This window comes from Triticum urartu, chromosome 7A, assembly GCF_056163025.1.
Source record: "Triticum urartu cultivar PI428250 chromosome 7A, HENAU_Tu73, whole genome shotgun sequence".
NCBI classification, from domain to species: domain Eukaryota; kingdom Viridiplantae; phylum Streptophyta; class Magnoliopsida; order Poales; family Poaceae; genus Triticum; species Triticum urartu.
The window spans coordinates 162,242,418-162,257,332 of record NC_141879.1 but is presented as its reverse complement, the minus strand read 5'-3'; the positions used below and the strand labels follow the sequence as shown (position 1 = coordinate 162,257,332).

Here is a 14,915-nt window from a genome sequence, read left to right as displayed (position 1 = left end):
ATGTCATTTGTTTGCTTCAACAAATTTTCCTGTAGCAGATCATACTCATGACTCTTAGCTATCACAGCCTTCAAACTCTCCTGTAACTGATCCCACAAAGCAGGGTGTTTGCATGCCGCATGCATAGCTTCAGACGCTAACACACTGATCTAGCTATATTTCATTCTTTCACCGGCCCCAGTCCAACCAAATCCCAACAGATCGTTTGTGCTCCTCGCGGGCAGTCCCAACCTTGCTTCTTTCGTGAACCGAATAAGAACTAAACACTTTGGTATTTCAGATATGTTCAAGTGCTCCAGTACATGGAATATGTGCTTGCAAGGTAGACCCTTTCGAATCATTCTTCTGCAGCTGCACCTTATAGTTTCTACGGAATTTACTGGTGTATACTCCACCCAAAAATGACGCTTCCGGTTATTCTTTCAGGCCACGATGTACTGCTGTGATCCGTCTCCCAGCTTAATTTCTACAATCTCCATGCCGTCAATTTTTCTAAGATCATCCTGCAACATATAGAAGTTTGCTAGAGTGAAGACGTGAGAATCAGCTATCTCAAGTTCCCTCGAGCTAGTAACTGGCACCGGTAAACTCTGTGAGGCCGTGCAGTCATCTCGCGCCTCGTTTTCACGGATACGCACAACGGCGTTCTCATAGTGCAAAATCATATCCACCAGGGTCATTTCACCGTCTAGGTGGAGGTGAAGGCATGAGTTCAGGCTTTCACTCCGCTGGTTGCTTTTCATGCCAAGCCAAAACCCGTCTGTTAGATATGCCGCGGCCCACAGTCTTCTCTTCTTATACATCCGCCTCAACCATGTTACAGTTTTTTCCGACTGCCATTTTTTGGAAAATGCGTGCCATCTCTCCTCAAACGTTGCCGTGGACGTGCTGTAGTACAGAAGAGTTCGGAACTCCTTCAAGGACTTGTGACTGAGGTGAATCTTCATATGTTTCTCTATGTGCCACGTACATATACGGTGCCACACGTCTGGCAAGACTCCGCGAATTTCCTTGATCATCGCAGCGTCGGCGTCTGTGATTACACTCTTAGGCATCTTTTGACACATGGACCTCAAAAACGTCTGCAGAAGCCACACGTATGTCTCCTCAGTCTCGTCCGAAACTATGGCACAACCAAAAACAGTGGTCTTCCGGTGATTGTTAAGACCAACAAAAGGTATGAATGGCATACCATAGCGGTTCATCTTGTACGTGCTGTCAAATACAAGCACGTCGCCGAAGTCCTCATAGTCATGACGAGACTGGGAGTCGCACCAGAACATCCTATTTAAATGTCCTTCCTTATCTAGCCTGTACTCGAAAAAGAAGCTAGGATCCCTCTGTTTCCTACTGGCCATGATGCCTATGGCTGTGGCAGCATCACCTTTTGAAAGCAGCTTCCTCTTCTCCTTGGCGCAAAGGTTGTATATTTCATGCCTGGTAAAACCAACACCGCCGTACCATACATGCTTGCTGATGAAGCAATCCATCATGTCGTGAATTCTAATCCCTGCAGCTCCCATGGACATTATCTCATGCTTCTGGTACTCTTTGATTTTTCTGTGGGACCAAAGAAAAGGTACCTCGTCCGGTCCTGCCAACATATGGCTATGCTTGTCCTCAAAACTTTCAACATACCAAACCCCACGCTTTTGGTCAAGCTTGACGGTCAGGTGCGCTTCGCAAAAGCAGCGTATCTCGGCTCTGAGCCTACGGCTGTGTCCTTCCTCGGTTAGCAACTTGCTGTCACGTTTCCCTTGTCTTGAACAAACAAACCGCCTATAACGCATATGACGTGACTCTGTTTTGCTATACTTGACCTTATTCTTTCTAATGCCGAAACCATTATCTCTAGCATAGCTGTTGTAGAAATCATACGCAGCATCGTGAGACGTAAAGGTCATTTCCATTATCTGCATGAACATATTCCTCTTATCATCTGCACTGGCAGTATCTTGGACATTCTTTGCACCATCATCTTGTGTCACCTACACAATCAAACCACAGCCATGAAAACAAATTTCTATGGTTTAACATTACTTACTTCCATAGAACATTGATTACACACATACCTCACTCATGATGACCGACGACTCGGACTCCCCAGAACCAGGTGCATCTAATGATTCGTCGTTAAGGCCTGTCTCCGCGTCGGATTCACCGTAATAGTCGTACGCATTATGACATTCGGAAATGAACTGAAAAATACAACACAAATACATAATTACTTATCATATAATATTCCAGAAGAAATTCGATTTGCATGCCAACAAAATTTTTCACTTACGTACCTGACTAATGTAATCTTCATTCGAGAGCTCCGAGTTGTTTTCCTGATCATCATCAAGCTCATTGATCTATAAATTTTCAACACAAAGATTTAATGTTGTCGGATGCCACCAAAAAATTACAACATGACAATGCCACTTACATTAAGATCGTCCCATTCGTTCCCATTCTCTGACCGATCTTCACGATCTGAATTTTCATCATCTGACCAATCTTCTATCCAGTCTTTCATCAGTTCTCCAAACTCCATGTCTACCATGATATCAGTTAACTCCTCTTCCGCCATTTCCTACAACCAATAATATGTATCATCACATGTGCAAACATTATCAATGATGAAATATAAAACACATAGCACACGATCACAGATGTTATGTAAACAACCGCAACCGAGGCCATTCAGATCTGCCAAACTTAGTAAGGAAGATGACCACGGCACCCGTCGTGATCACTTTCAATCGCGAGGAACTGCACGATCTCAAAACCTAGCTAGATCTGTGATTACCTCTGCCGCCGGATACCTAGGTTAGCCGCCACATCAAATAACGATACTGGTGGTGCGCACAGCCGACGGCAACCGACGCTACGTGAACCCAGATCACGAGGAGCAGCACTACCGGAACAAGATCCACGATCGCATGCGCCGCCGGGTAGCTAGGTTACCCGCTCCGCTAGGTTAACCACTGCCACTGGCGCGGCGGCAGTTCGTTCGATGTTGCCGCGAGCGAGACTAGAGGGGGGACGCGGGATGCGGTACCTGTGCACGATCGTTGGAGATTCACGACGTTGTCGCGCCCGCTGTCCGACGAGATCGCCGGCGACGAGATAGCCGCCGGTGGAGATCTACTACTTATGGAGCTGCGTCAATGCTCGCGAGATTAATGGAGCTGCTCGCGTGAATGATTCGAATCGGCAGGTCTTACGTGAACGTGGGGTCGTATCTATGTTTTTTTTTCGGACCAGGGTACTGTACGTATACGGTCTGGGTTATACAGGGCTAGACAGAGATTGGATCTGGGCTGCGGCGGGCCAGGAAAAAAACAAATTCGCGGGGACAAAAATACCTCTCCAAAATTAGGTTAGGGGGGAGCACCGGAGCAGGGCTCGTGTTGTGCTTATGGGCAGCGGTAAACCCTTGGCGGGCCATCATGCAGCATGCCTGATGCGTCTCAACGTCCGGCCGGCCGGCGTACACGTACACTACGTAGCGTAGGTAGCCGGCGTACTCCTACTAGGCAGCTTCAGGTGGTGAGTGGGGGCGCGTGTTTTTCGGGTAGAGGACACGACGGCGACGCGACGTCGGTGCTTTGGCTCCAGTAAGCGCACGCCTAGGCTCTAGACCTCTCATCCGCCTGTATCTTTCTTTTCCGCCATTTTCTTGGGAGGAAAACAACCGGTCGGCGGACATGATTCGCCCGGTACAGCGCCTTTCTACGTACGGTCGCATTTTACCGTCGCTCTGATTGGCGACGGTGGTCCGCGCCACTTGCTCCGACATCAACAGACACGGCTCGATCGTTCGTGCATGTGTGGTGCCGGACGGACGGATGGAGCTGACTGAATCATCACCATGCATGCAGGTCCATGGACTGGCTAGCTTAGCTTGGCCAGTTGGTGTTTTAATATATACTTCCACGATGCGATGGAACGGGCACAACTGGTTCGAGGGCACCATGCATGCATGCTTTCTTTTTTAAAGTATACACTGATGATGATGATGATGATGATGATCGAATTATTGCTTCTGTACGTACGTACTCTATTTCGCATGCTCCTCTCGTGCAATTATACGTACGTACGTGTATGACTCGGTTCAGTTCGAGGAACTTGCGTCAGTGCGTGGTGGCCAGCCAAGATGCATGATCATACTATATATGTGTTGGGGGTCATTGTCTGGAAAAGAATCTGTTTGTTGATTAGAGACTATTCCAACAGCTGGTTAATTGCACACATCCTAGTTTTTAGTCCTGGCAAGGAAACTGCGTCGTCAGCTGCTACAGCCATGATTGGACCTCCAATCCTCCATCATAACTGTATCTGTACGCAGTGCAGTAATAGTTCTCTTCATCGTCTCAGGTTAGTCGGGAAAGATAAGGACTAGTTCAAACTGCTCAAATGGGTTTATATTAGATGAAGCATGTAGGCGTATTTTTTTTATGGTAGTACTGTAGTGGCAACTCCTCTAATGGGCCGTCGGCACTTGGCACAAGGTGGCTCTCACAAGTGGGAGGCAGGAGAAAGAGAGAGATTGGCAAAGCTACTACTCGTAGATAGTGGGCAGGCGCGCTCATGCTTGTTTCCTTTTTCCACGAATATTTGGAGGGAAAGGGTGAGCAGCGACGGCGACGGCGACGGGATAGGGTACACGCGCCCCAAATGGCTCCTCCGACGCCTCGCCGTCGCTGCTCGGCAGTCTGCGGTGGGGACGACGTGTGCGCGCAAGAGAGAGAGAGAGAGAGACGAGGTCGTTGCACGCAATGGAAAGGCGACCGTCCATGTGTGACCGTGCGTCAACGAGATGGGCGCTTCCCTCCTTTCTTTCTTTCTTTCTTTTCGCCGAGTCGAGTGACACGAGGGTTATATGCAGTGGTATTTCGTGCCTCCGGTGGGGGGTAGGGCCTGGAGGAAATAGGGTCAAAAGCGAGGGAGAAAACGAGAGGGGAGGCGAGGCTAATGGGCGGAGCTCGTGCGAAATGCCATTTGCTCGAGGGAAGGTCACAAGTCAACACACGAGGGAATATCATCGTGGAAATGCAAAGCGAAGCAAACGAAGCGGCAGAGGTCGGATGAACTGCTTCCACAGGCTGTTTGGTCAGGCTCGTTGGGTTTGTTTGCCCACGATGCAACCACGACGCTGGCCGGCCGGTGAGGCTCCGGCAAGGCAGGGTCAGATGATCACGCTGTCCAGGGTCGCCGGGCTTTTTTAAACGGTGCCGGCCGGTCACATGCGATGGATGGAACGGATGTTCTTGCTAGCCCTGACTTGTTTGCTAGCTTTGGATCGCATATGTGCGGCAGGCATGATTGCCCTAAAATATTTGCAGGATGGCGCTAAGCTAGCGCTCGCAATGGCATGGGCTGGGGAATCGCTGCTGCGTTTCTGTCTCAACGGAAACTGTTACTTTTTTTATTTCTTTTGTTTTCTTTTTTTAGACAATCACGCAAAACTTCTTATTCATCCGTCATAATATTTACAGGGACAAAAAAAATGTCAACGGGCTGGCCTAACCAAACATGACGTAAAATATTTGCGGGATGGCGCTAAGAGCTGGCAATGGCATGGGCTGGGGAATCGGGGCTGCCTTCCTGTCTCAACAAAAACTGACTAATCGGGCGTGCTTTTTTTCTTTGAGAATCAGCAATTAGGCGTGGTTTGCTGAGCGCTCTTTCGGGAGCCTTTCAACGATCATATGAGGTGATCTAAGAGCGCGTCACTTGCGCGCTCTCAGCCGCCGCACGTGTCGCGCTCTAGGCGCTTTCTTTGGTTTTTTTATTTTTTCACACATGTTTTCGGCTTTTTAAATGGTTGATTTTTGGGTCTTTTTTACTTTTCAGTTTTTCATCGGTCTTTTTTAATTTTTGGACCAAAAAATATCTGGCCTCTCAGAAACGGGACTTCCTCGAGAGGCACGGTTTTGCTTCCGTAAAAGGCAGGGTTGTGCTTTCGCGAGATGCACGACTGTGCCTCTCGACAACGAAAAAATAGTTTTCTGTTTTTTTTTCTTCCGTGAGGAGGCACGGTTGTGATTTTGCGAGAGGCACAACCGTGTCTCTCCGAACACAAAAAAACACATTTTTTGTTTTTCTTCCTTCCGTGAGAGGCACAGTTTTGCTTCCGTAAAAGTCATGGACGTGCCTCTCGGAAAAGAAAAAAAATAAGTTTTATGTTTTTTTTCTGCGAGAGGCACGGCTGTGCTTCTTCCGAAAAGGAAAATGATGTGCTCCTGGTTCAGTTTTTCTGTCTGGTTTTTTGTTCGGTTTTTTCGTAAAAAAAGTTCGTCAAAACCTATCAATATTGTATCTAGTTTTGAAAATCTCAACGTGAGAAATCCAATGGTTAAAACGGTTCGAGATTTGAACGCACAATTTAAGAGATATAAACGTTTTGAATAAATGGATGTACGAAAAAAAGGAAAACTTTCAGGTTGCGACAAGTGATGTGCATGCAGTGCGCCACTTATCACATCATAAGAAGATGGGAGTGATATTTTAAAGGAGTACTCCTTATTAATTAATGATTTTGTCTTATGGCTGATTGTTATTTACCACAATTGGGCCGTATGCTTGGACCGTGTCCTACCCTTTTTTACTCTGAATCGTACAGGCTCCAAAGTGCGGCCTTTTACTGCAGCCCATAGGGAATAAGCATGTCGAGTGCGACCATTTGAGGCGAATCCTAAACAGCGCCCGCTGCGCCATTAAAGAGTTATAAATGCAAACCGGCGCACCCCCCTCCCTCCCGTAAGATCTAGGCCGGCCTGGTCTGCTTTTTTTTTCCTGCAAAAAAGCTTGCGCCAGGTGTGTTCACAGTGATTCGAACCCAGTAGTAGATACACCGCAGTAACCACAAGCTCACGACGCCTCATGTAATGAATTCTTCATTTCTTTCTTCTTTTTCCTTTCTTTTATTTTTATCTTTCTTTTTCCCCTTTTTCTAAATCCATGAACTTTATAAAAATCTGTGACCTTTTGAAGGTGTTCAGTTTTTTTTAAATCGACGAACTGTTTTTTCCGTATTTATGAACTTTTTCCAGAATTGAAGAACTTTTTTCAAATCGATGAACTTTTTAAAAAAGGATCAAATTTTTTTCAAATCAAATGAACTTTTTCAAATTCAATGATTTTTTTTCGAATTCGGTGAACTGTTTTCCAAATTTTCTGAACTTTTTTCGATAATCAATGAACTTTTTCTCAAAATCCATGAATTTTTTAAAATTTTGTGAACTTATTTAAAAATAGATGAACTTTTTCCTAATTCGTGAATTGTTCTGAATATATGAACTTTTTTCTTAGTCGTGATTTTTTTAATATTTTGCTCGTATTTTTTTCCAAAAAAGCACTTTTTTATGAAATGTGCGTGCAAGAAATAGCGCGGCTACGTTTTAACTGTTTTGTGTTGTTGTTTTTTTTGCTTTTTTTTGTTCTTTTTTGTAACTGTTTTGTGCTAGCTAGCTCCTAGTAGCTCTAGTGGTTAGGCAACATGCACGGAATCTAAACGGCGGGAGCTCGAATCCCCACGGGAGCACATTATTTCTCGAACGAGAAGCTTTTAGGGCATCTTTAATAATTTGTATGTTAGCTTGTTGATAAAATATGTCATGTCATCAACCAACACCTTAACATATAACAACTCCAATGAATTGTATCTAGTTTGCCCAATAGGATGTGAGATAATAAATGGAATACTCTCTCATTCTATATTGGAGCTTGTGCAATGGGTGTTGGTTCATGTACATACAATCTTCTTTTTTTTCTCATTTATTATATGACACATCATCAAAAATCCTATGTGACAAAGTCTACCAACAAATATCTTACAATTATTGGAGATGCCCTTATCGAACAAACCAGCTCGTGTAGCACGGCAGCGTAGATGGGCCGGCCCACGCAAGCAAGCGCGTGACCACCGGTTTCGTTTGGCGGCGCTAAAAGCGCTAGTTAGGAGCTCCCGAATCACGTACAACAAGCTTTAATCAAGAAAGAAGTATACAAATCAACCCCAAATTCACTCTTTAAGATACATAACCCCTGAACTGAAAACCGAGACAAACAATACGTTGAAATTATTAAAACCGGGTTAATAATCTCGTTGAGTGGTTTTTGTTTAATCTGGAGCGGTTTTTGTCCGGAGTCCAATCGACCGCACTGTTTGTTTGCAGCGGCGAACTACGCGTCTTTCTCCCTGGGCTACACGCTGGAGCTGGAGAAGAAGCTGACGGCGCGGGACGCGGAGGTCGCGGCATTGCGGGAACAGCTGGAGGCGGCGAAGGCGGAGCTCGCCGCCGTGCAGCGCGCGGCAAGCGCGGCGCGGGAGAAGGCAAATGCGGAGCTCACCGCCGAGGAGCATGTCCTGGGGCCGAAGGAGCGCGTGCGGCGGCGCGCGGAACACGCGTTGTAGGGGTACGAGCGCTGGCGAGGTAGTAGGAGAGAGCGGTGCCGAGGACATGAGGCGCCGTCCGGCCGCCTGGTTACCTCGTTGATTGATTTATTCTCTACGTTGTTGAGTGTTGACCCATTTCGTGCTCACGTTCACCTGGTGATGGCTAGATGACTCGTCGGCACATGTCACGGCCGCTGCTGCTCCGACTACCTCGACTGTACCCACCCAGCAGATGAGGACATGATGTTGATTTCGCTTCTGGTGTCGTTCGTCGGCGAAGCAGAGCGGCAGCGGAGATGGAGGCGCACACATCTGGACACATGGCTTTGTTCCTTCGGCGACGGGCAAGCGGCAGACGACGGCGGCAACGATGGACGGCCGACGGCGCCTGCAATTGCCAAGCCCTAGCGAACGAAAGAGGAGAGGCGTTTCTGGAGGCGACTCTGACGAAGAAAGAAAGGAAGGAGACGAGGTGATAAAGGAAAGAAAAGAGAGAGACAACTGACTAATGGGACTCACTCAGCGTTTTTTGCCCAGTCAACACGTAATCAGCATCATGGTAGGACGAAAACCGCTTCAGATTAGACAAAAACCACTCAAGGGGGTTATTAACCCGGTTTCGATAATTTCAGAGTGTTATTTGTCCCAGTTTTGAGTTCAGGGGGTTATGTATTCCAAAGAGTGAATTTGAAGGTGATTTGTATACTTATTTCTTTAATCAATCACTGGATTAAACCCGCCTACGGCTTCACAGATTGATTGAAGTCTAGTAGGCCAGAGACAAAAGCACAAACCGGAGAAAGCCAGGTCAGGTGGTAATTCATACAATGGAGCATACAACGACACTATTGATAAGTCAAAATCAGATTTCATCAATATATTTAATTAAATTAACTGCCCCAACATCTTATATTCAGGAATTGAGGTAGTGTGTTTTAGTATTTTGGACCACATAAAGAAGGACAGTATAATCTGTAAACACTACGTCATTGTCATAAAGCCTGCAATTCCAAATATTTATCTTCAGGTTTGCTATATGCATATTAACTAGATGATGTCTCGTACGTTGTTGTGGGAATGTTTGCAATATTTCAATGAGATTTTGATTATATGAAACATGAATTCTTGAAACAATAGTTTCTGAAATTATATAAGAATTAAATGTAAATAGCATAATAAAACGGAATTTTACATGCATGCATGTTGTAGTGGATTTTTAATATGCATAGTTGCATGTTAAGGTGAGCCTGTTCTTATGCATGTTGAATGATGAGATGACATGCTTGCATGTTGAGAGAAATATCTTAGTGAGAACTAGCTATTTAGATATAAAAGATAGGTTCTAGAAATTAACAGGACAAGAAACCATATAATGGAACTTCCCTACGCTCGGGGATGAGACGAATCCCAAATCTGATCCGCCATGATAACTGGCTCATATGTTTCTTTGCCTAATCAGAGCAAGAGAGATAAACAAAGAAGGAAATGCATGGTTCGACTTGCCCCTAGCCAAAAAGTTTGTGCAACTGATATAAGAAAATATAAAATAACAACTTTATTATTGCCTCTATGACATATTTCCTTCAAACTGATTCTACCTTGTCTGGTATATGTACAGGCTTTAGTTTGGAGACATGGCTTTGGCACTTTCCGGCCAATGATGAATGCAATATAATTGTGCAAGGCTAAAGTCTGGTCTTTTGTCTCTGCAAGTGCAATGTCGCACTGTTTTCAATCTTAGAAGAGGCCTCTTAGAAACAGCATGGAATGAGCTGTACAACTTGTTTGCGCTATCTCAGCTAGTTGGACCTGGTTTATCATCGTGATGTGTCGTGTTCTTTTGGTTAGATGCAAATGTTCCGCTGTCTGCGGTCTGCCTTTACTTTCAGTGTAGTTCCTTAACCCAAGAACATATTATACCGTTTCAAATGTATCAACTTGTTTGTGCTATCTTTGCAAATGGGTACCCCTCGGCTAATGATTTTGTTGGCAAATTTATCATGTACCCCTTAAGAGTCAAGACTCGTAGTTGATTCCTACTAGCATATTTATCTCTACATACACACAATTATGTTAACCTATACTTATATTAAATAATATTCCCTCTGTTTCTAAATATAAGTCTTTTTAGATATTTAATTGGGTCTACATACAAATGTATATAGACGTACTTTAGAGTGTAGATTCACTCATTTTGCTCCGTATGTAGTCCACATTGGAATATCTAAAAATACTTATATTTAGGAACGGAGGGAGTATTTTATAGTTACATGTATTTTCAGTTTTAGTTCTCATATTATTAATCTAAAATAGTCATATTCATACACCCGAATCTTATTGAAGTATATTGTAGGCAACTCCGGCAGCAACGAGCGGGGTGTCATCTAGTATGCACACATCTGAAGAGACTATATAGATATTTTCTATTGAATAGGTAATTATATATATCCCATGTAAAAAAGCAATTATATATTCATGAACTGTAAGAACAAAACTGAGAAAAGCAGATAAACAAAAGACCGTTTACCAAATGATTAGGATCGTCAGGAAAAATTAAAGTTTGCAGAGTAGTGAAGGTTTATACGCTAGTAGAAAAAGGGTCAAATGTGAAGCACATTAGTGCCGGTTTGAATTTGAGCCGGCACTAATGTGACCATTAGTGCCGGTTCCAACGGCTAGGCAGGCAGGCATCATTAGTATCGGTTCGTGGGCAACCTTTAGTACCGGTTCATGCCATGAACCGGTACTAGAGTTTTTTAGTAAACCGATTTTTAGTCCCACCTCGCCAAGAGAGAGGCAGTATGAGCGATTTATAAGCCGTGAGTGCACAGACAATGACGAAGAGTTGCAATGCTCACCTGCATGTTGATTAGCTCCAAGCCTTGCGGAATAGCATAGATTGCACTGAGTTATGTGCAGTGCAGTCTACACTATTCCGAAAGGCTTGAAGCAAATTAACCAGCATTGCACCTCTTTTTTATTTTTAATAACTTATTTGAACTCCGGACTTCTTTTGTATTCAATATGCAGCATTCAAAGCGACGTCATCAATTTCCAACATGTTCTGACATCATTTGTTGTTTTTCGGTCATTTACCTAATTGTTTAGAGAGCTAAATGACCGTGAAATTGAAAATCACTACAAAATGAATTCTGAAAATGTTGAAACTTGGCATGGTATCATCATATCACCCGCATAGTATGCGCGAAAGAGTAGAGAGGGTCACGGCAGAAACTGGACGCACTTCGTGTACAAATTGGACAAACTCTTTCGGAGTATCATGGTTTCGGACGAGAACTCATTTGTTACACGGCCACTTCAATATTTTTTAAACTTTGAACTCCGAACTTTTTTTGTGTTCAGTATGCAGCACTCAAAGCGACGTCATCAATTTTCAACATGTTCTAACATCATTTGTTGTTTTTCGATCATTTACCTAATTGTTTAGAGAGCTAAATGACCGTGAAATTGAAAATCACTACAAAATGAATCCTGAAAATGTTGAAACTTGGCATGGTATCATCATTTCACCCGCATAGCATGTGCGAAAGAGTAGAGAGGATCACGGCAAAAACTGTACGCACTTCGTGTACAGACTGGAAATGGAAGAAAATAAATAGAAGAAAAGAAATAATGCAGAAAATAAAAAAAACTATACAAAAAAATTACTCAAAAATAAATAGAAGAAAATAAATAATGCAGAAAAGAAAAAAACTATATAAAAAACTACTCAAAAATAAATAGAAGAAAATAAATAATGCAGAAAAGAAAAAACTATATAAAAAATTTATTGGCGCGCTGCCCAGTGGGCCTGCCAGACCTAGGGTGTGCAAATGCAGGCCCAGAAGGGCCAGCAGGCTCACAGGGCAGCGCGCCCTAATTAATTAGGCCCAGAAGCCTGTTATATAGAGAAGCTCGAAGGAGCAGCCGCGGCTGGGTTTATAAACCAGTGCGGCTGCCCTTCGCTCGGCGAGGTGGGACTAAACATTGTGCACCGCCGGTGGCAGCGCACAACCTTTAGTACCGGTTGATGGCTCCAACCGGTACTAAAGGGGGGTCTTTAGTACCGGTTCGTGGCACGAACCGGTACTAAAGGGGCCGTTTCCCACCCCTTGGCCTGGCGAAAATTGGCCTTTAGTATCGGTTGGTGGCTCCAACCGGCACTAAAGACCCCTCCTATATATATGGAACCTACGAAAAAATCAGTTTCATCGACCACCAATAGTTCTTCTCGATCCAACTTCTTCGCCGCGCCCGTCGCCCCATCGCGCGCCGCCCTCGCCGCCCCCGCCGCCCATCGTCGCCATCACCGCCGTCGCCCACGCCACCCGTCGTCGCCGTCACCGCCATTGCCCCCGCCACCCGTCGTCGCCGTCACCGCCCGTCCCGTCGGCCCCGCCGCGCCCGTACGTCGCCGCTGCCTCTCGCCCGCCGCGGCCGTCCCCGTCGTCCCCCGCCGCCGCCCGTACGCCGCCGCCCCCCGGTCGCACACACACCACACACACACACACATACACACACACACATTGTTTTTACTTATTTTCTATTTTCTGTTGTTTAGATTAATGTTAGATAAATTACGTAGATAATATTGTTAATGTCAAATATATTTTACATGAATTAGAACAAGTTGAACTAGTTAAATTAATATAGCTAGATATTAATTAGGTATATATATGAGATTTGAACTAGTTGAATTAATATAACTAGTTTATTTTTAGTATGAAAATTAATAGAACAAGTTTATTTTTAGTAAGAAAATTTAGGTATATGAGATTTGATGATCTAATCTGAAAGAACATGCGGTGCCCCCATGTTTGGTTTTGGTAATTGATGACAATCTCTATGGACTAATAGTTGCCTTGAGTTATATTTGAAGATTTTGTCCATAGGCTTTTCTTGAAGTACATGTGTTGGTTTCAAGAATAGTTTGTGTCGACCAAGGTGTTATTCAAGGAATTATCCAAAGATTGGTCATGTGAGAGTTGAGCTTATTGCAAGCATGTCTTGAAGAAGAAGATTGTGTGATCATTCATGTCTACCTTCAAGACATCATTCAAATGAAGAGAATTGGAAAGGTTCAAGTATGATCAAGACTAAGTCAAGAGTGAATCAAGTTGATCAACTCACAAAGCGCAGAAGATGTACCGAGAGGGATCAAGTGATCCCATGGTATGGTAAGAATTGTCAATTACGCTTTGTGTACTAACCCATGGTCTTCATGAGAGTTCTTTGTGGGGTTAGGTTGCGGTGTGCAAGTTCAAGTGGAGCATCACGAAGAGATCAAATGCTTGAAGCTTGCCGTCCTTTGTGGTGATAATGGACTTGTGAAGATGTGCGGAAGAGTGGCTCACCCATAGTGGAGTATGGGGGAGCAATCAACTAGTCTTCATCGAGTTAACACAATCAAGAAAGGTGGTCCAACTTGAGGGAGTCAAGATTGTCATCTTCTAGCTCAAGTGGACCATGTGCAAGGCAAAGTTTTGCCCTTGATAGGTTTTCTATTTTACCGGTCTCATGATGGTAGTTGGGAGACCAGGTTATAGGATCGATTATCGTACTATCAAGGGGGGCTCTCGATGAGTAGCTTGATCATATTGTTCGTAGAGAGCTCAAACCATTGCATCCTTGCATCATCTTTCTTGGTTCTTGTTTGGTTCTCTTTGTGAGTCTTAGAGCTTATGGTCATCTTGATGACAAGCTCGAGTTCATCAAAAACGGAGTTCACATGCATCTTCTATGATGTTTTCGATGTTGGAGGTTTTGCCGGTTCTTCTCGGTTAGAGGTTTCACTCCTCTATTTGTTGGCATACCTCCCCTACCTCTTCTTACTATATCCTTGCATGTGTTTGTATATGTTGTGCTTCCAACTTGATTATCTTGAGCAATCAAGTATGTGTGTGTTGGTTTGCACATCATGTACGTGTGTGTCATGCGTTGAGCCTTTTGCATCTTGTTTATTTCTTAGTAGGCTATTGTGAGAGATTAATGGAATATCCCATTATGGGGGAGTGATGTGCTTTGTGCACCTCACAATCCTATAAATGTGTGTACATGAGTAATACCATCTAGTATTGATATTTCAAGATTATCTAGTCACTATGTGGTATGTCTTCTCATGAGAAATTCAAATTCTAAATAGTCCATTAATGATCTCTCGTTGGATCCTTTAATTGCCTCTTGTCTATCTTTAATTGGTATCACATTATGGGGGAGTAATATGCTATGTGTATATTACTAGCCTAAAAAATGTGTACATTTGAGATATTGTCATCTAGAGTTTATATTGTAAATTATCTTGTTCCTAGGTGGCATGTTAGCTCTACAAGTTGCAATTTGTTTTTTTTGTTTGGTGTGAAGATGATGTCGGATATCCTTGCTATCTACCACCGGGAATTACTTCTTGTCTTTTGACAATTGGTACTCACTTGTGTGGTAGATATTATTGATCATCTTTACATTAGCCTTTGCTTTTATTTGCCTTATCTCTTGCCTAGGATTGTGTCAACTCCCATTGTATTCCATA

General features: G+C 44.0%; 1 protein-coding gene across 1 annotated transcript; it reads right to left on the bottom strand.

Annotated features, from left to right (window-relative positions):
* Nucleotides 1-422: 422 nt before the first annotated feature.
* On the bottom strand, nt 423-3,288 carry LOC147958770 (protein FAR1-RELATED SEQUENCE 5-like). The gene is made up of 4 exons (XM_087532296.1): nt 2,432-3,288; nt 2,292-2,357; nt 2,073-2,198; nt 423-1,988 (listed from the first exon to the last, which is right to left on the bottom strand). The coding sequence occupies exons 1-4, from the start codon at nt 2,573-2,575 to the stop codon at nt 423-425; spliced, it is 1,902 nt and encodes a 633-aa protein (XP_087388422.1). The 5' UTR covers nt 2,576-3,288.
* Nucleotides 3,289-14,915: the final 11,627 nt, after the last annotated feature.